Source organism: Apteryx mantelli, chromosome 3, assembly GCF_036417845.1.
Source record: "Apteryx mantelli isolate bAptMan1 chromosome 3, bAptMan1.hap1, whole genome shotgun sequence".
In the NCBI taxonomy this organism is placed as follows: Eukaryota; Metazoa; Chordata; class Aves; order Apterygiformes; family Apterygidae; genus Apteryx; species Apteryx mantelli.
The window spans coordinates 39,336,038-39,357,457 of record NC_089980.1 but is presented as its reverse complement, the minus strand read 5'-3'; the positions used below and the strand labels follow the sequence as shown (position 1 = coordinate 39,357,457).

The 21,420-nt window shown below is 36.2% G+C and overlaps 1 protein-coding gene across 5 annotated transcripts in view; it reads left to right on the top strand.

Moving 5' to 3' along the window:
• SRBD1 (S1 RNA binding domain 1) overlaps positions 1–21,420 on the top strand; it is a 144,468-nt gene that overhangs the window by 15,864 nt on the left and 107,184 nt on the right. For all 5 annotated transcript variants that reach the window (XM_067293159.1, XM_067293160.1, XM_067293157.1 and 2 more), the window contains 5 exons: positions 79–175; positions 1,611–1,746; positions 7,575–7,678; positions 12,770–12,877; positions 20,190–20,347. In XM_067293159.1, the coding sequence (XP_067149260.1) occupies positions 79–175; positions 1,611–1,746; positions 7,575–7,678; positions 12,770–12,877; positions 20,190–20,347 (603 nt within the window). The remainder of the gene's footprint in view (positions 1–78; positions 176–1,610; positions 1,747–7,574; positions 7,679–12,769; positions 12,878–20,189; positions 20,348–21,420) is intronic.

The following is a 21,420-nucleotide window of genomic DNA, read 5'->3' as shown; positions in this document are numbered from 1 at the left end:
TCTTTGTGCTTATGCAATTCTGCAGAGTACTTTGTAATTTTAGCCTTTTTGTAGTTACTAACCATCTTTTCTTCTAAGGACTTTCAACCATCCAGGAGGTAGAGGCTGGAGTACAGCACATTTTAGCTGACATGTTTGCGAAAGATAAAGATACACTGGATTTCATCAGGAAATTGTAAGTTTGGATTTACTTTCTAAGCTTTCCAGGTTGCATGGTAAAATTCAGTCTCCTAGTGTGCAGATACAATTTACTGTTTTCTAATGATGTGAAAACGGTTTTACTATGAGATTGTGTTATGCCCATTCCTTCACTTGTGCTGGAGGCATTCTTTGGCCTTTCTGCCTGTCCAGCTGTCTGTGATGGAGAAATCTGCCTGAGAACGTAACAAGATATTGTGACTCCCAAAGAGTGCAAAATTCTCTGTGGCATTGTTACAGATGGAACTGGTCTCCCTTGCAGTTACAGGGTGATCTATAAGGGAAAAATATCAAACTGTAAGGGAAATCTCATCATTCGTTCAAGCTACAACTTTTCAGAGGTGTGTCTGCTTAAGCAGCTGCTGTAAAATTTAGTGCTTGACTTCTGTTAGTGTAGAGAACATGAGGTAATGGTTGATTATGGCATTGATAGTCAATCAGCAAGTAAATCTTACAGTTTTTAAAGCAGGAGTTATTGATCCTTGGACTGTGCTAGCTGAATTTAATTTTTCTTATATAATGACTTCACGGTATCTGTCATGTCTGGGGGTTCAGTGACAGAGGACTAGTTGCTCACTATTCTTTTTCCTCTGCTGCATACCATTTGGGACAGAGAAGAGGTTTATCAAAGAACAGGTACCTTCTTAGGCATATACAGTGTTAGTCTGAATCTGCTCAATTCTGCTTAGTTGACCCTTGTTTGCTATTTGTGGTGAGTAATGGCCAACTTCATCAAAAGGCTAATTTCAGTGTGTGGGTTGTTTTGTACAGAACATGCTGTCATTATCAGACTACCATTTTCATTCTTCAGACAACCAGAAGCTTCTTAATTGGATCCATGGTGCTCTACAGATGTATCGTGTTGGTCTAAATTAATACATGTTATATGTATAATAATCATTAACATGCAGTACTTTTGAAGAGTGTCCAGGAAGCTAGCTGCTTGGAACTTAAGTTACTTCTAAAAATAAAGTAATTAATATTTCTGTGAGTGTTAGGTGCTCAAAGCAAGAAGTCAGTTCTGACACTGGGTAGAAATAAAAGAGAGATGTTACATTTGTATTACATAGACTACTTTTATAACTTTTTGTTGCAACTTCCTAAACTTTGTCGTGTGAAGTTTTTAAGTGACCAAACTGAAGTGCAGATGTTGGCTTTTGAGTAACCATGCCTTTCACAAGAAGGCCTGGGTCTGCATTTTCTGAAGTTTGCTTTCTTCTGTTGGTACACTCCATTCGGTATAGTCATTTCAGTCTCAGCATTAAGATATGTAATACAGTTCTGCAGATGATTACAGAGTTAATGTAACTTGTAACTGGGCAGACTCCAAACTTCATTTTTTACTTAATACAAGCACCTTTTAAAAGTTTCATGTTTAAAAACCTTATTAACATTTTGTTTCTTGTATTTAGATGTCAGCAAAGATACATTTGTATCCAGTCAGCTTTGGCAAAGGCGTCATCCAAAAATATAAATGAGAAAGATATTGATAAATTCCAACTATACCACGAGTTTTCTTGTAATATAAAGAACATTCAGCATCATCAGGTACACTTACAAAATTATGGGTTTATTTGTTACAATTTTAACTGTAGCAGTGATGACTTTGCTTTTGAATTTTGTTGCTTTAAAACTGATTTTACTGATATTTGATTTTACATTTCAATTACCAAAGATAACGGAGACTTTTGGATTCTTGAAATACAGGACTAAACTCTTAAGCACTGTGTTAAGAAACTGAGTAGAGGATCCTCAGTTTGTCTGTTGTCTAACTGATTTTTATTAAACAAATTCTTATTAAACAAATATTTATAACAGTTTGGCTAGTATCAGAGATTTCAATACTGGTATGATTTATTTTCTCTACGGTAATAAATCATGTGCTTCCCCCTCCCTCCCTTCCACTGGTGTCAAGCACTTACCAAGTGTTATGAGGAGGGGGATAAAGGCTAGGTGATAAGAGTAGTGGCAGAGTAGTGGAAGCTTTGTGGTTAGTGTAAGCATTGGAAGCAAACTCAGATAAACTTACTCTTTGCGTTGCCTTTGGATGTTTGCTGTGCTGCTGAGTCAGCTCAAACTGTGCTTGTGGCCAGAGTCCTCTGAGCTGTTTGGCTCTAAACCTGTCAGGTGAAACTGGTGAAAAGCATTAGGGAAAGCTCTAAAACATTGAGCTGGAAGGTGACCTATAAAAGCAGCTCTCATCAGCAGCAGCTTCTTGTGGAAGCTGAACAATCCAAATAAAAAGGCTCTGAGGAATGTCCCATGCACTAGCCCCTGCAAACAGGGGTATGTTTAGCAGGTCATCAGTATTGCCTCTCTAAAACATCTTTGGTTATCCCAAGCTACAAGCCTAGATCTATATGACTAGGAAAAGGAATGACGGATGAAGCAATCTTACATGCTGATGAGCGACTGCCTCAACAGCTAGGCTGCCCCTGCAACTGAAGCTCAGCTGCTGAACTGTGATGCCCTCTGTAATGCAACTGTCAAGACCTCTGCACTGATGCATTGCTAATCACCACATGAACTGTCTCTCCTCCCAGTCACAGTTGCAGAGCTTTAAAAAAAAAAAATTATTTATTTTTTAGATGATTCCAACTGAAAACATCCTTTTAGTTTAGATGGCTGTCTTAATTTGCAACTGAATTCCTTTTGTAATCTTTGGTAGGCTCTCATTTTCTCTCTGGTTGCCATTTTAAAACAGTAGGACACTTTTGAATTAATAATGGATTTTCCTGCCTGTCTTGAAATGAATTTATTAGGAGAAGTATTTCGCAAGCATATGCAAACTAATTTTAAACCACCCTATAATATGGACTTCAGTGTGGGGTACAGGACAATATTACTACAAGTGATTTTAATAGGCAGGCCCTCTATACATGTGTGAAGAGGTACTTGTTTTGTTTTCTTTGTACTGAGTAAGAAAGTTTCCTGTATTTATATCAGTAATCATCTGGTGCAAACTTGTGTCTAAAGAGTCTGGAAAAGTCAAAAGAGCAAACCAAGACTACTGTGATGAAATATCACAAAGGTTTGTAGATTCACCAGGAGATTAAGTGTTAAGCAGTATGGGTTTTTTCTTTGGCTGCTTTTCTGTTAAATGAATATTTGAACACATTGGTTATCACAGAGCGTTTAGCATTTCCAGCATTGAGAGTGGTGAATGTTGAGATGTGTGATTTATATTGGGTGTTCAAGTATTTTCTGAAATAGTGATGATATGGTTTACTTTTGTCTAAGGCAGAATTTTGCTTCCATTTTGCATAAGGGAGACTGTTGCTCAGGCAGAGCCAGGGCTAGAAACCAGATTCTGACCACGTGGCTGCGCTGCTCCTCATCCAGGACATGTCCTCATTTTGTCTAGTTGATGTTAGGATTAACTCAAAATCTGTGTTTCTTTCAGCGTTTTTGTTTGTTTGCTTGCTTTTTATTAGACAGTAAACTTAATGCCTCTTTCTTTTCCTCTTCCTGGTCTTCAGCAAAGTAATAACTATTATGTTTTCACCAAGTAGTCCTGTTATCACTTGATGTCTTCTGCACTCTTACTTGTTGTCTTTCATCTTCTGTATGTAACTATTATGACTTATTCTAACATATTGAACACTTCTCTATTATTAAAGGTCCAAGTTGTTTGTGCTTTGCTGAAGTTTCAGGGCCTCAGTCATGCTAGGGCTCTTCTGTGCTAGTCAAGGAACAAAGGCATTTTATGATCATCTCTGACATGTGCAGTTTGGCATTTAAGTTCTTGATTTTCTCAAAATGTTGCAACTTTGTTGTTGTTTTGTTTTTGTTAACTTTCTGGTTTCTTTCTTTTTCTCACTTTTGCTTTTTGATGGTGAAATAAGGAAAGAAAAATGTGTTTTATCTGCCATTTTATCCTTAAACTTAGACCTTAGTATTGCACTAGTCTTGCTCATAATCTTCCATCTCTTTATTTACCAGACCTTATTATCCTGCTGATGCAAGTGATCAGTGTTTCACTTTTATTTTCTTGGATTACAGTCTTATTTTTTGATACCTTAAAGTCTTTTCATCTAAGACTTTGAAGAAGTCTTATCTGTATTCAGAAAGCTGTGTAAAAATGTATTCTTGAATCTGCTTTGAGAGAAATGTTTAAGAAGTTTAAGTTAAGAATTCCTGTGCTTTGGTTCAGAACTTCTAGAAGAAGCCTATACCTACAAATGAGGTAGAGAAGTTGGAAATTTGAGGAGGAATTTTCAAAACTTTCTAGCCCCCCAAGACTGTATGTTAAATAGCTGTGTTTGGGTACAGTCTGTAAAACTGATTATTTTGAAGGCCTTTTCTGCTCCTTTGGTGACTGCTCATAGATGAGCATTCTCCATATATTTAGCTAGATGGAAAAGTGGAAAGCAACTTTAAATCACCTCTTTACAGACTTCCACAGAAAGGATTGTATTTATTTATACAGATAAAATACTACACTGAAAATGGTCATCAGCTGAAGGCCTTTATCAAATCTTATTCCATTTATCAAAAAAATACAGCTTTCATATTATATCACAGATCTTTATGTCCCAGATTTACTGAGACTCACTAAGTTTTGCATATACTTTTTATATATAGATAAAAATAGTTTGTTATATTTACTATTTATATATAATATATAGTATATAATAATATATATTATACTTATATATAACATAGTTTTGCATGCTTTGCCAAGTACTTTTGCCAAGATATAGGCCTGTATGCAACCTTAACTTTGCTCTACATCTGCATGTAATTAAAGGCAATAGGAGTAAACTCACATGTTATGTGTAAGACAATAAACTCTATGATCAAAATATTTATAGCCATGAGTGTGCCTTGCAGTGTATATTAAAATAGGGTATAATGGTGTGCAGTAAGCTATTATTTCATGTGCTGTTGTTCAATGTTAATGAAAGCTGGGTTTTTTATGCGTTTAGACGTGCCATGAAATAAATGATCGGAAGGGTTGGAGTCAGGTTTTCTGACTGAAAAGGTTAAAAAACTGAACCTGAAGTAAGGAAAAGTTATTTGTATAAAAAAAAATGAGTCCAGATTTTGGCATGATCAGTTAATCTGACTATTTTGTGGGTGTTTTCTGCTGGAACATTTTTGCTATCAAGAAGTTCAACTTCATTCCTTCCTTTGACATTCCTTCCTTCCTCTCTCCAAAGAGAATCCAGCCAGACTCTTTCAGGATGTGCCTGTCTGTATTAGCTATCTAGACATAGAAACACTGCCACAACTAAGGAGAAAAAAAAAACCTTTTGCCAGTATATTTGAATTTCTGACTAATAGTAAACAGTTTAGTATTTGTGTCTTCCTTGAGGTTGCATTCCTCTGTTTGGAGAAGATAGAGTTGGTGGGAGGAAAAAGATTTATTCATAACCTGTAATACTTGAGGCAAGTGCTCTCTTTTCAATCTTTTTTAAAAAAGAATTTGAAATTAAAGTACTTGGCAAAATAGGCAAAACTTATGCAGTGAGTCTCAGTAAGTCTAGAAAATAAAGATCTGTGGTATAATATGAAGGATGTTGGATTTTTTGATAAATGGAATAAGATTTGATAAATCTTTTTTGTGACTAAGTCAAATTATTGTTCTTGCTTTCTTTTAAAAAAAAGTTAGCTTTTTTCACTAACTCTTCAGCTGGATCTGTTCCAGTTTTGCCTAAGAACAGGCTTCCTCCAGACCTGAAAGATTACTTTGTGTCTATTGAATGTTACCTAAAGAACAAGCACCTTCATCACCTTAAGAGGAGAAATTGATTAGTTACTTTTTTAACTGAGCATTTCCTAGATTGTAATTCTTCTCAATTCATGTCATTTACAACAGGATAGAGACTGTTTAAGAATAAAGGTGTTAAAAATATTTGCTTGTGCAATACAGCTGTTTTAAGGTCGGCTGCATGAAACATTCTACAGACTGGTTGCCGGTAAATAAAATGCGATGCAAATATTGACCCCACTAACAGTGTAGTGAATGATGACAACATAATTCTATCAGATATATTCTTTTTCCTGAGCATCATTTTGATTTTGTTTTAGCTTGACATTTAGCTCTTTTTTAATAAAATCAGAATAAACATGAAAGCATTTGATTTGTTAAAATATGTCTTTCTAATCTCTACATGAAAACATTTGCTTTGGCAATGAAGGTACCTGATGCGATAATATTTCACATGCAATTTTTATTATTAGCTTTGTTGTTCAATGATATGTCAGGCTTGGTATGTCACAAGAGCAGTAAAGTTGAGGAATATAAATTGGTACTATGTCCTGCAGTCATTTTAAACTGTTGTATTTAACATATGTGACATGTCTGAGTTAGCTAGTGATTGAATTAAAGTTCATGATTGACACAGAATGCTCTATTGTGACAGTGCTTAGGGCCTGTTACATACAGCAACATGTGTAGTAATATAGGAATATCAACTTTTAGCAGTTTTTTTAATGATTTCTGCACTTTAAAGAATTTTGGAAAGGAAAATGAAATCTAAAAGCCTGTATTATTTTATCTGTAGCTGCTTCTAATTTTTATTCTGTTTCTCAAAGCCCTTAGTGCCTTTATTTATTATCTTTTTAATAAATACTGTAAGGTCTGCTTCAGGTGAGCATTCATTGTCTTTACAGTGAGATGAGACTAATAGGGAACTCTCAGTATCTGCCATTTGTACTGTGATCCTGGTTTTAAATGTATAGTCACAGATGTCCATTTAAAATAGAACTTTCTATGCAAATAGCACTTGTGCAACCAGATTTGTATTTAACTCATGAATATGCATTTGTACCCACAAGACTGTGCCAGAAATATGTGCATACATTTTAAGGCCGGAGTATTAATATTAATTTAAAGATGTATCTACAATATTTTCAGCTGTTTATGATCTAGGTTTAAATAATCAAGAACTCATCCTCTTACAAATTAAGCTGATTACCATAGTGTCACATGTTCTGATGCATAATTAATTTTAAATTTGGATTTGCTCTTGGGAAGCAAAATGAAGCCTGAAGCATAGAAGAAACTTTCTCACTTTGTGGTCTCTAGTTATGATTGGAATCACTTTTCAATTAATTTCTTGAATTTTAATTTGGGTTATTAAATAAGGTTATTTCAGCAACTAAATTCATGCTGACTTGTGTGTAAAATAAACTGGATCTTGGGATTGCAGACTGCAGGGAAAATGTATGCCATGTTCTGCTACAGCATAATTTAATGTGTTTAAATTGTGGATGCTATCTGTACATGCTAGTGCTTTGTGAACTGTTTTACTGTACCACCATTGTGATTTGCTACAGAATGTCAAGCAAGCGCATACACAAATGTTGATAAGTTTATCTTTTGGATATTTTGTGTGTCACCTGTCTCTGCCATTTATGTTTGCACTCAGATTCTGGCCATTAACCGAGGGGAAAATCTGAAGATCCTGACAGTGAAGGTCAACGTTCCTGATGGGGTGAAGAATGAATTCTGTTGGTGGTGTGTCAATGAAAGGTCTGCATAAGCACATATTCTTACAGAAATTCTTTTCCCCCTGTCCTTCCACCCTCCCCCCACCCAGCATGAGCAGCTACATACTGAAACATACCTCACATGTCTTGTTACATTAAGAGAATAATTTAAACAATTATTTATTAGATGAAATTAGTGAATGGCTAATTCTTATTCTGTATTTCCACCTGCTGCAGCATTATACTAATGAATATGATGCTTTTGGCCATGTTTTGGGAATACTGGCACCGTTCTTCAATCAAATAAACTTTTAAAAATATGCAAAGGCTTGATGAAATGTGGATATATTTTGAATTTACAATATGCATTGCATGCAGTAGTCATTAACAATAAGAATTTGTAAAATTGAATAGAGTTTATTTCTAGGTTCTAAAAATACTTTTATATATATGATTAGTATTTAAAGGTGGCAATCTTCAAAATATGAGATAAAATTGAAAAAGTGTCATTTCTAATAAAAATTGGACCCCCCCAATCCAAAACATAGTATTTTAGATCTGTTAAGTATATACTTTTAGTTCGAGTTCCACAAATACACGGAATTGCATTCATTGACCTGTTTTTAAAAAAAAAAAAAAAAAAAAAAGGAAAGAAAAGGTTTTATGAGGCAAACATAAGTATGGCTGTCTTCAGCCCATGATTCCCATCTTTATATATAAAATGAGCTGAATTTGTGAATTGTGATCTCTGGTTAAGTCAGAAAACTGGGCTGCAAATAGTGGGTGATTCTTTTATTTCTTACTGATTTGCTCTGGCAAGTTGCTTTTTTAAGCTTGTTCTATGGCTTGTTTAGTGTTGCAAAGCTCTCTGAGATTTTGTTGCAAAACATTAGGTATAAGTATAGGTTGTTTAGTTCAGTATTTTGTTCCGTATATTAGTCTTTTTATTGGAAACTGGACTTTGGCCCCTTTTGTAGAATATTATTATCCAAACTTCATGTATTTTGCCTGCACATATAAAAGATAGGTTTCTCTTTTCCAATAATTTGAGATATTGGGTGTTGCTTTCAGAACGTCTTAAAAATTCTTACATTTGCATCTTAACATTCAATTAACCAGGGGAAGAAAGAAGTTGGGAAAAAATGTTTTTCTGTAATATGTAAATTATATACTGTGATGCTGTTTTGACATGTATTTTCCTTCTTCACCAATTCCAAGAAAGGAATATAGTTAAAAATGCACTTCTTCTCTGTAGAAAATTAATAGATCTGCCTCCAGTATGGAAGCCCTGAAAGAAATTAAAACATTCCTTGGCCAAATAGGATAGTATGATCTGAGTATAATAGTAAATCACTTTTCAGGGAAGCAGCAGGATTCATAAACACACTTTAAGTTTCATTTAAGTTTTAGTACGTGTAATAGAACACTTCCCCCTCCCAACATGTATATTCTATAGGCAAGAAATATCCATCAGTTTTGCTTTTACTGCATCCGTGACAGAATTTGGAAGCACTATGAGCCACAGCTATTGGAACAGCTTGTCAGTGCTACACAAATGAAAGCGGGATGTAAATTGAGATATTTTTGATTGATTACACTTTTGTGAGTCATCCTGAGATAAAAAGAATATTGACCTTGGAAATGGAACCGTTTATTAATACTTAGCATTCATGAGGCTATATATGCTCATAGGTTTTACTATTTAGGGGCAACTTTTCCTCCACCAAAAAATTTCAGAAGGAATCGTTTTAGTACATCTTGGTGCATGACAAATACTGATCTTGCTTGTTAAATGGCTGGCAACAGTGTTACCAAATTGACAAATATTTCCTACTGAACGTGTATTCTGCTTTAGAAGCTTGGAAATGACTGCCAAGGATTATTTTTATTGTGTTGGCTTACTGGGTAGAACAGAAGGTTAAGAATATTTGCTTGGGACAAGGAGTTCGAAACTTGAGGAAGGTATTAACTAATTTGCTCAAGGTCACACACAAAATCAGTTGCAGAACCAGAAATATTACCTAGCTAGAGAGTTTGGCCAGTATGCTTGCCACAAGACAGTATCACCTACTGCATATTGAATTAGTAACGGATATGCTAACCCTTAATTGTTCTCCTGAGGCATTTTTTTTAGCATTAAATGCTACTGAATGGAAAGTGGGTTTTGAAGTCTGGAATTCTTCATTATTGTGTTGAACTCCATGTAGTCACCCTCTAAGAAGACTTGTATTTTCCTTGCAAGTTCAGTATATATTTTTTTATGTTTGTAGTAGCATTTATGTTTTCTTGAAATTCAGGATTGTGTTGAAAACTCAGGAGGAGTACATATCCTTAAACCTGACACTACAGGTGGGAATAAAATCTATTTTTTTCCAGAAAATGGCATCCCTGTGGGGTTTGACAGCATACATAACTCTGTTAGCACTAGGACTGCTCTGGTCCTGAAGATGTAATTGTGAACTGGGGCATGGAGAAAAGAACAGTGAGAAACAGCCAGAAGAGGTTCTGCTTGGCTGGTTTTAAGAGTAAAGACAACTTGGAATTCTTCCTTCAGAAGAGGGGTGAATTTTCCAAAGTGGGATTGCATCCTAAAAAATGACTTCACAGCAGTTTCCAGACAAAATTCTCAGATCCTGTGTAAAGTCCATATTATAAGGCTTTAAAGGAATGTTTTGTGTATGGTTAGCAGTTTGGTATAACTTTCATGTAATGTTTTGGAGGAAAACAAATTAAAGCTCTGCTTTATGTAATTCAGGTCTAAATGACTAGCTGTACACTTTCTGAAACAGTCATTAATTAATACTAGTTGTTCTTATCTGGGCTGCATAAATTCTGTTGATGATGTATAATATAATACGCCCTTTGAGATGTATTAGTGTATACAAAGCCACTTAGGTTTATCATGGTCTGTGTTCTAAGCATGTGTTCACAGAGGGCTGATGAGCATAGTAAGATGATACTATTTTTTTTATGGAGGTTTTCTGAATAGGGATTCATTTAAAGCATTTTAGAAGTTAGTTCTGTGTTAAATAATCAATAAAAATTTTGTCTTAGGGAGAAGTTTAACTAGGCTTAGATGATCTTTAAAGGCATACAGACATGCTTGTGCCTTGTTTTTCACAACAATATGGATTTTTCTCTTTCCTCACAAAGTATTGGAATCATTAAAATACAGTATTTGCTATGAATTGAACTTGCTATTTGGATATTCTTAGTTTTGTGATATGCCTAGAATTGGTTTTGTAGCACTTTTAGGATTTCTAACAGGATTTTGCCTGAATCACTTTTAGTTGTATATAGGCAGGTAATAAAAATATCTGCTGTGATAACCTACTTGCTGAGAAAAGGTTTACTAACTAACTTTAATGGATGGAAGAGAGAGGGGAACAGCTTTCCAAATTCGTTCCTATCTGTACTGAGGATACTTCCTGGGGGAATTTAGTCATACTTAACACCTGTAAAAAATTTCATGTTTACAGGATTGTGTGGCGATAAGGGGAATTAAAGCCTCTGCCAGTTTTAATATGTATGGAAAAAGTCTCCAGTTACAAATAGGTATAATACAACTATTAGCAAAAACTCTTAGCGAAGTGATGAGGTCATGTGGCTAAGCACTCAAAACTCTGGAAGTTGTAAAACTGAATGGTAAGTTTAATTCTGCTCCCATGTCTGTATGCATTAATGCAGTGTTGACTTGATCACACGTTTCTCAACTATTATATACACAGACACTTACAAAAGTAAAAGGTGTTACAGGAAACTGTAGATCCCCTTAAACAACTGAAAAGCTCTCTGGGTAGGAGCAGTTTAGGATTTGCATTATTTCTGAGTTGAGTACAAGTAAACAAACCAAGAGTGAAATTCAGCCCTGTTTTTGCCTGGGCCTGCATCTGGGCACGTTTTCAGATGGCCATAATTCTATCTTGCTGCATTTTAAAAAAAGCCTTACAGAAATTATCCAGATAGTTCAAAAAAAAAAAAAAATGTGTGTGGGGGGGAGCAAGCACACCCACACTTCCCCCATATGTACGTATGTCACCCAGGCATGGAAAAAAAAGACACCAAATGAAGAAAAGCATGGATGTTATCAATATTTTAAAAAGAAACACAAACAGCTGGACTGTAATAGAAAATGTTCACAGTCTTTATGTTATTTGAGTACTATGTATCTGGCTGTCTCCCTTCCACCCCTCTCCTTCTCCTTGGGAAGGCAGTCTCAGCGATTCAGTTGTAATTGTTCAGAGGATTTTTTTTTCCATAGTAACATTGACAAAGATAAAAAGGTTAATGGGGTGCCTATCTGGGATCTGCATTCTGGGGAGCTTTGAAACTGAGGACAAAATTTGAAGTAACTCATTGTGGCCCTGACCACTGTGCACATTCTCCTTAAAGAAGGGAATGTGCAAAAACCTTTGGCTTAGAAAATGCTGGGTTTGTTTGGTATTTTTTGGTTTTGTTTTGCCTTTTACTAGAATATTATTTATGCTTTAAACATATCTGTAACAGTGAAAGAGAAAAATAACTTGCAAACTGATTTTGTTTTTTGAACAAGTACTGCTGCAAAATTGGTAAGTTTTATTGTCATTTTGAATAGAGGCACTCAAAGCATTCCAGACGAAATTTGGATTGTGTTCCATTACTTGGCATTATTTTAGCGCTTGAACTTCTGTCTGGACACAGTTGCCTTACGTCAATAGCCCTGTAGTGACATTGGTAGAGGATGTTTGGTCATTTTTTAGGTGTCAAGGAATAGAAAATAAGACAAATATAATGGTAATATGGAACCAACTTCTTCATTCAGTTGTGATAAGTTTTGACTTCTCTAAGTGAAGAGTAAGATTTAATTTATTTTTCTTATATTTTCTGTAAAACATAAAACATGATTTGAGTTCTAATATCTAAAAGAAATAGGCCTTGTACCATGTCTGACAGTAAAACATGAACTGCATTAGTGTCTGATTCTGTTCACAATTGAAGCTATGACTTCCTTGCGTAAAAGCTGTAGTAGTTCTGCTATTTATAGGGCATTACACTGTAACACTCAATGTAGAAGACTTTTTTGGAAAATTCCTTTTTTATCTGAGTTTTTCCATATGTGCTGAAAATATATGTTTTTTTTTCTATGGGTATACAGATGGAGACCAAAACACTTTGTAAAACCAGAGTTAATGAGGATACTACAGAATTCAGTAGAGGATGCATATAAGCGCCTTATATATCCTCTCCTCTGTAGAGAATTCAGGTAAGTGCAGAATGATTGCTTATTTTCATGCTATTGATTTCTTAACCCCTCCCTGCCTTTTATTAGAATCTTTTATATATTTGAAAATATCAGTACATTTCTGACTGTGTTTTCGGAAGAAATAAACTGTGTAGTCTTGGTGCTATAGATTTCATTTGTGGCCCTATCCAGTTTAGTCTGAGATAAAGAAATTATATCTATGAAGTCACAGAATAGCAAGTGTGTTTGTTATTTTTAGGATATGTTCTTTTTACTGCCCCGCCCCCCCACGCAGTCCATATTCCACTTTTTTTGCATTACTTGCCAGGGACAAATACCTGACCTCTGGCTATGGAAGAAGAAATATTTATGAGTTCCTGTGTTGTTGACAGTACATTTATCCAATGAAGTACAGTTTAGAGTTACATTACCATAATAGAATTGCTTCATTATCCTCATATTAGCATTAACCATTATGCCACTGAATTTTCCCAGGATCTGCTCATGTCACTGCACGAATACTGTCAGTGGCATTGTTCTGGCTCCCTTTCCTCTACCTGTCTGAAAGGAACTGACAAAGCAACTGCTGTGGCTGGAAGTGTCCCTCATACTTGTCATCTCCATTTTGTGATAAATATAATAGTCATAATGTTAGTCTGATACTATTCCATGGATATTGTAATGGCTCTAGAGAATTCAGTAATCTTATTTCTAGTGATAATGTAGTAACAATGTCATTAGATGAAGTGTCACATGTAAGATGTTTAATATTGTTCTAAATTTAAAGAAAATTTAAAACTTAGTGTCAAAGTAGCATTAGGTAGTGCATTTGCATGGTGAAGTACGGGAACTGAACATATACTCCTTTATGAAATGATCAAAAAGGGCAGAAAATCTACTTTCTAAAAGCATTATCTTCTAATGAAGTATTGTGTCAGGCTTAATTTGCATCTGAAGTTTTCTTTATGGCTAGTCTCCTTGTGAGGAGAAAAAAGCTACTGTTTATTGTTTATGCTGACAGGGCTTCATCTGCATTAGTCAGATTTCTTTATATTGTGACAAGATAGGGGCTTCTCCTTGTTCAGCTAGGTAGCCAATGGCTAAGCAATTCTAGGATAAGAGGCTCCCAGAAAAGGATCTTGGGTATGTTCTTGATTTTTTTATATGGCTTTAGCTGAAACACTTCAAACCTTATACTGAAGATATATCTTCTCTAAAATGGAAATAATACTGTTAGTACATTTCGTATGAGAAATTATTGCATAAGAGCTAGCTTAATTCCTTTATATACTCTGAGGAAGCATATTTTCTCTTGAGGGACATATGGATGAGTCTTCCATTAAATGTCAAAAGGAAAATGCAGTACTATAAAACTAGCCCTAAAAACTTGCCTGGTAGCTGTGCTGTAATATGGCAGCACTTCCTGTATTTCATATCAAAAGCTGAGAGGAGAAAAGTAGCAAGGTTTTCCTCTGAGAGAATAGCCAGCCAAAAGCACGGTCCTGCTACATCTTACTTGTCTGTCTTGTCATTTTTTTTCTACTCCTCTGAATTAATCTTAGTATCTAAGGTGAAATTAATTCTCTTCCTTCTTAGGTAAGAAGAAGCCTTTTCTTTCCCGTAAAACATCTGGCAAGAGCTTTGTGAGGCTGACGGTGTGATTCTTCTGTTATGAATACAAGAGAAGCTCCCCAAAGCGTTAACATATTAGCTTCAGGCAAAGCTTCCTGGTGCCTGATCTAAATTTTAAAATCTATTTTGAGGGAGTTCAAATGGAGTTTATCAAAGAGACCTGGTTTCTTGGATCAGAAATGTTGAAATGATTTGTGTTGGTTATTGAGACTATTGAGTATCTAAAATCAGCAATAGCATTCTGAAATGTAGTCCTTATATAACTTGTTAGATGTGCTGATCTGAAAAATGCCTGCCTGGCTGCACTCTTACGTTTCTGTTCGACTGAAGAGTTGTTTTCCAGGCACTTGTTTTCATGAACGTGGTTGGCTGGACACTTTTCCCCTCTGAAAGCAAGTGACAGCTGAAATTTTGAAGAGCAGATACTTCTAATGGCTTTTGGGTTGCTTCACTGCAATATGTTGTGTTTGTGCATTACTTTGCAAGCATGATTGCTTCAACTCACTTGACTAGTCGCCCTATGGTGAGGCTGGTTTTAGCTATCGTGAATTTCAGAGATTTTGAAAGTGTTGAGATCACTCCTCTTTGTGACCTTAGTACATGTAGCTACCTAAGTGAGGGGAGGTACTGTGTCCACTGTTTGGCCAAAATACTGAACATCTCATGACAGTGAGTCCAAGTGTTGGCTTCTGTCAAATGTGCGTGAAAGTAGTTGTCATTCCTAGGCTTCTAGGAATCAAACTCTTTTAGAGAGACTTGCCTTTTTAGTGGTGTTTGGCTTTATCAGGAGTAAGGGAACTGTAACATAAGGGTTCTTCAAGCTTCTTTTCTCATGTTTTTGCTTCATGGTTCCTATCACAGGTCCGTTTTGGCCAACACCTTTAATTTCTTTTAATTCAATTTTTAAAAATGAGTGTTTATATAACACTGAGGGGTTGCTGCAGTGGCAGATTATTGCAGAGTTTTCTGGGGTTTTTTTGTTTGTTTTGTTTTGTTTTGAAGTGTTTCTTCCCTTCCTTCCTGGATGTAGCTTGCAAATGAAAAGAATACAAAGCTCAGATGAAAAGAAAACAAAGCTTGCTGCCTGTTCTGAGGAGTGGATATCTGCTTATGTTTTACTCTTTGTGATAACTTGGCATGATGGGCAGTATCTAGTTAGGAAAAGCCCAGGAATGAAGTGATGTGGGATGAGTCCTGAAACAGATCTCCTATGAAGAGGAATGCAAAACACCTGCCAGTAGTATTCCTGGCCCATGACGACTTAACCCTTATCCTTCTTTTATTCTTTCTCCTCTCCCAACAGAAGCTCTTTCTTAGGAGTATTAGCAAAGGGCTGCTAAAGTACTTAATATCTCCTTTTAGCGTTAGTATTTCCAGCCCCCCCGCACTTTTTTTTTTTTTTTTTAATTATTAAATGTTGGAGCAGAAAGTTTCCAAGAGTGCATTGAAAATTCTGGTCATCAAAAGGATAAAACTTGCCAGCAAGACAGTTACCTTATTTATTGTTTAATTTCCTTTCTTCCACTCTCTGCCGGATACCATTATTTCTTGTATCTGGTATAATAATGTCCAGTGTTGCTTTTGGCACTTCAGAATACATTTTATTTTGTTGCAGTACTGCATGGAATAATTCCATCAAGATTTGATACAAGTGATGCGGCGTGGACATATTTTTTTAATGGATAATCCTTTCCTAATTTTCCATGCTTTCCCAAAGGGAATACTTTCTTCTCTGTCTTCAGAGACACAAACATTTCTCTGTATATCTTGTTTCGCACCTGAAGCTAGTTTGCAGACATTTTTCCATGGAAAGGATTGCCTCTCAGATTGTGTATGGAAGTGGGGAGTTCTAAATCTCAGTTTGAAAACTGAATCCTCTAACAGTGCATATAGAAACTAATAGCTCATTAGGTTATTTGCTTTTATTGAAATATAGCTGTTAGTTATCTCATGCCTGAGTGCTTCTGAGATTTTAAGGGATGGGCTTGAAATTGTGACTTCATCAGTACTCTTCATAACATAGCAACTGAGTAGTGTGGGGCTTTTTTTTATTTTGCAAAATAATCATTGTTCTTGTGTTTAAAGAGGAGGACCACTATCCTCCTTTGCCTTATATCTCCGTAATATTAATGAGAATTGTCAGAAATTGGAAAAACATAAAGCTGGGAATCTTGCCATTTGGATGAAGCCAGTGGTGCACTGAAAAAGAAAAGGATATTACATTGTCCAAGGTAGCTTGATATTTGTTCAAGGATCAAATGACTATCCAAAACTTAGAATTAAGGGCCAGTACTTGGGACGGTAGATCATGTCATTGATTCAAGCATTGAGTGGGAGGCAGTTAGAGAGAAAAGAGAGGTCTATATTTGAAATTAAAAAGACAGGATATTATGTAATAGCAAGGGCATTCATTATGTTCCTCCCATGCACCTGACACTTTCTGTAACATTTCCTGTTATTATGAAAATTTCTGTATATCCATGCCAATTTTAAACATGACTTCCATAAGGTGCACATAACTAATAGCATGTGTTTAGGGGCAAATTTAATTCCTGCACAAGACCCCCTTCGCAGGTGGACTGATGTGAATTTGCAATGTGGGAACACTTGGCCTTGTGGCCATAGGGAGCCCATATTTCAGGGATAGATGAAAGGCAGAATTTGGGCTCTGTGTCTGTACAAAGTCTTCAGTCCAAGAGCATTCAACCATTCTTCATTACAGGCCACTTACAAACTTCATTTCCACACACAAGCTGCTGGTTGAACCTCTGTCGTGCACATATGTAGAAGAGCCATATGACTGTGAGGCTTAAGTATTTGCTTCAGTCTTTTCTGGTCTCTCACAAGTGACATCAAATTGTTATGCTAACTGCATGGGCTAGAATTCAGCCAACCACCTCCAGTCTATATCTCTGGACTCCCTATGGAAGAAGGTGGTTTTGTGGTTTGGATTTTTTTTATTTATTTAATACTTCAAGAATGAGGCAGACTGTGATGCATCGCAGGAGGATGCTACAAAACTGGATGACCAGGCAATGAAATGGCAACTGAAATTCAGTGCAGATAACTGTAAAGTGATGCTTGCAAGGAAATATAATTCTCCTTTTACACGGAAAACAATGAGCTCTGAGCTGCCCTGCTCTCAGGAAAAAGACTTTGGTGCTATGGAAGGTACCTCCACAAAAGTATTAGGTGCTCAGAAGATAAAATGTTGAGATTATTTAGGAAAGGAATAGAGACAAAACAGAACCAATGATATAGTCTGCCTGTATTTTGAATATTATGTACAGTTCTGGTCCTCTCATCTCAAAAAATGTATTAATACTGGAAAAGTCCCAGAGAAGGGGAAAAAGGGTAATGAACAAGGTATGAAATGGTTTCTGTGTGAAGAAGGGTTGACTAGGCTAGCAGTCTTCAGCTTGGAAAAGAGAAGACTTGTGTGATGAGTGGTATAAGGTTTCTAAGGATAATTTTTTTACTGTCTCATTCAATAAAAAAAGAACTCAGGGGTCCATCAAATGAAGTTAAGAGGAATCAGCTTCCAACCAAAAGGAGACAGCTATTCGTATGGTTTGTGATGAACCTACAGAACTTTTGCTAAAGGACTCTGGATGCAAGAAATGCACATGGGTTCAGTGGGAGACTGGACGAATAGTTGGACAAGAAATCTGTTGTGGACTACTGAGCTGAAAATAGTTGGAGGCTAGGATAAGATTATGGGACAGGTGTGCTAGTGCTGTTATTCCTGTTCCCTAGAGAGCTGCTTATAGCAGTGGTGTAGCAATAGAGACAAGATATTGGGATAGAGGGACCGCTTGTCTCAACTAGCACTGCCATTCCCATATGCTTGTTTTTAGTGGTGGTGATATCCAGAGCATCAGCTCTTTGGTGCTGAGAGGACATTTGAATTCCTAGGGAGTCTTGGAATGCATGTTTACCCTTCACCATCTAGCTCTAAATAATATCTGTGTTAATTTAGTATATTCTGTACAGAAACAACATGGTGGGAGAGTAAGGGGGATTCATCTCCTTTTGCATGCTTCCTTAGAAAATGCTCTACCAATAATGTGTGGAAGAGAACAGTTGACTGAGCATTAACAAGATATCATGAAACTGAAATTTAGCACACCTACTGGAGGGGGGGGATAGTTTAGGACAGAGAGGGTGAAGGAGTCAAGTTTCTAATATGCCACTTCTCCATATGTCCTGAAGCCTGTTGTGGTTTTCAGTCATTCAGTCTTCTGTTTGCTTGTTTCTTTAAAATATTTTTTCTTCTCTTTGGCTGCTCTGACCTTCAGAATGGGCACAATGGACTGGCTGTGAGGGAAGCTGTAGAACCAGCTGCATGTAAAATGCTGTCAAATTCACAGAAACTCACTGATGACAGCAGTCTGTCTTTCTGAACCCACAGCTGCATACCCAAAAATGTGAATGACTAAGAGATCAGAGATACAGGCCATTTACCACAGATTGACAAGAGGATCTTTAGTCCACTTTACAAATGAGAGATGATGAGGACTTACCAGATCCCTCTTTTCCACTGTGTGATGAGACAGAGCTAAGCTGGGTATATGACTGGATCTTTGGCATGCTCAAGTCAGACTCTTAAGTTCTCCAACATCTGAAGATGTCCAATCCTTTCAGTGATGAATAAAAGGAAAGGAGTTGTACAGATGGTATTAAAGTTATGAATGCTTTTGCTTGCCTAATTATTCTAGTTATTGACCATGGAATGCAGTTGGAAATGGAAATGAATATCTGGGAAGAAAAAGAAAAAAAAAAAAGCCCCAAAACAGGTGATGAAGAATATTTGTGTCCCATAACTTTTCAATTTTGCTTTCTTATATTAGAAGTCATACAATGACAAAAATATTTGTCTTTACCAGTTGTTCTCTCACTGGCCACTTTTGACAAATAAGACATCATGCATCTTGTACACCTTTACTTAAGACAACTGTGATTTGTCTCACCTAAACGAGAATACTTACTGCACAGTGTTAAAGCCACCCAAGTCAGTCCTTGGTGCACTGACTCACTTCCATTCCTTCTTTTGAAAAACATGGAAAAGAGAAAGATGGGAAATATTACGAACTTGTGAACTTTCTGGTTTGTGTTTTGCTGAGCAAGCAGAATACCCTCACAGAGCGACATCAAATCAGCACACTTCGTTATGCTAGTTAAATAACGTAATTCATAGACCAGACTGGATGTCTCATGAGTGATAGAGTGTAAGCAATTAATTGGGTAGACCCTTCCTGTTTCTGTCTAGTCCATTTCTGGCCTAAATGATAATCCCTCTTCTCCTGAGTTGTGATTTTTCACTGGAACTGGGAAATTATGATGAATTCAACCCATGCCTTTTTCAAACCCAGTTTTCTTTGCAAGCAGATACAAGCTTTGATGGGAAATTGCTCTCCACTCAAAGTTATGATGAGTGAATGTTTCAATTGAAGTTGGTATGGGTGCATGCTTTTATAAGACTTACAGGTATTTCTACTATACTTGTAATATTCATCTCACCAGAATGAGATGGCCATATAACTGTTCCTTTTAAAAAAGTGTCAAAAACTTCATTGAAAGTGCAATGTTTATTTGAAGGTAATAAAGACCTATTGGAAAAAACTTACAACTTTCGAACAATTCAAAAGTGTGTTTGAAAGCTAAGTGGAGGAAAAATGCTTTCTGCTTTCATCCTTCTAAGATCAAAGTTAACATCTGATGCAGAGAAAGAGTCTGTAATGATGTTTGGAAGAAATCTTCGGCAGTTGCTTCTGACCAGCCCTGTTAGGGGTCGTACTTTGATGGGAGTAGATCCTGGCTACAAACATGGCTGCAAGTTGGCTATTATTTCACCAACCAGTAAGTGTCAGTTCTGAATATTCTTTTGTTTTGAAAGGGCTGTTAAATATATTCAATTACTGTAAAGGATAGTTGTTACAAAACCTGTTTTTTTTTATCCGATTTTTTTTTTTAATTATTATTTTGCTAAGGATTTTGTGTTTCCACACATTCTGTCATGCAAATTCCCTTCTTCGGGCATAAGGTTAAATTTTGTGTGTATGAATTCCAATGTCTCTTTTGGTGTTTTTACCCTTTTCTGAAGTAGAAGTTAAAATCCTCTCTGTCTTCCTGAGTACAGGTTCAAATAATTGTGCCTCTCAGTAGTCAGCAAAGAGCACGCCTGTCATTTTTATTGATTAACAAAAAAATTGAATTTAAATACTTGCTATAACTTAGCTTTTTTTCTATGTGTAGTATCTCAGACATCTGGACATTTTTTAAATCGGCCCCTTTCCTTTAGTCATTTGTGTGTTAATGTGAGCAGTCAGACGAAGTATTTGCAGAACTTTTTAAGTTCAATTCTTGGACAGATATAGGACAAAACCCTACCAGTGCACCCTAGTCTGATCTGGAGATACTCTGTATACCCACGAGAAAATGGTTTGTTTTTCCTTCGTATTTTGTCTTTGCCTGTTCTCTGAGAATATGTCCACTCAGCAGGGAGGAAGAGAAGTTTTGTCATTCACATGTGCTGAAATGCTAATAAAGGTAAAGTAAATGGTTATTAGATTGCAATGGCAGCTCAAACTTTACTGTACCATGAGCTATCAATACCAGTTAATACCGAGTTGTTTCCAGATTTGATAGATGAGGTTATGGCAAGAGCTGGCATTGGAGTTCTGGCTTCTGGATTGCAAGTCTAAATCTGGATTCCTAATTTTCATTTCTCTTTAATGGATCTGTAAAATGTACAAGGCTATAGCAATAAGTCCTTTTCAGTGAATTGCTGTTTTTCTCTTTGATAACATAATATGTTTTATTTTCTTAATGTGACTAGATCGTCATTATTTGTTATGTGGATATGTCTTCAAGGACCTAGAAAATGTGTCAACTCAATTTTGCTCTGGCAGCCAAAGCATTTCTGTCCTCCA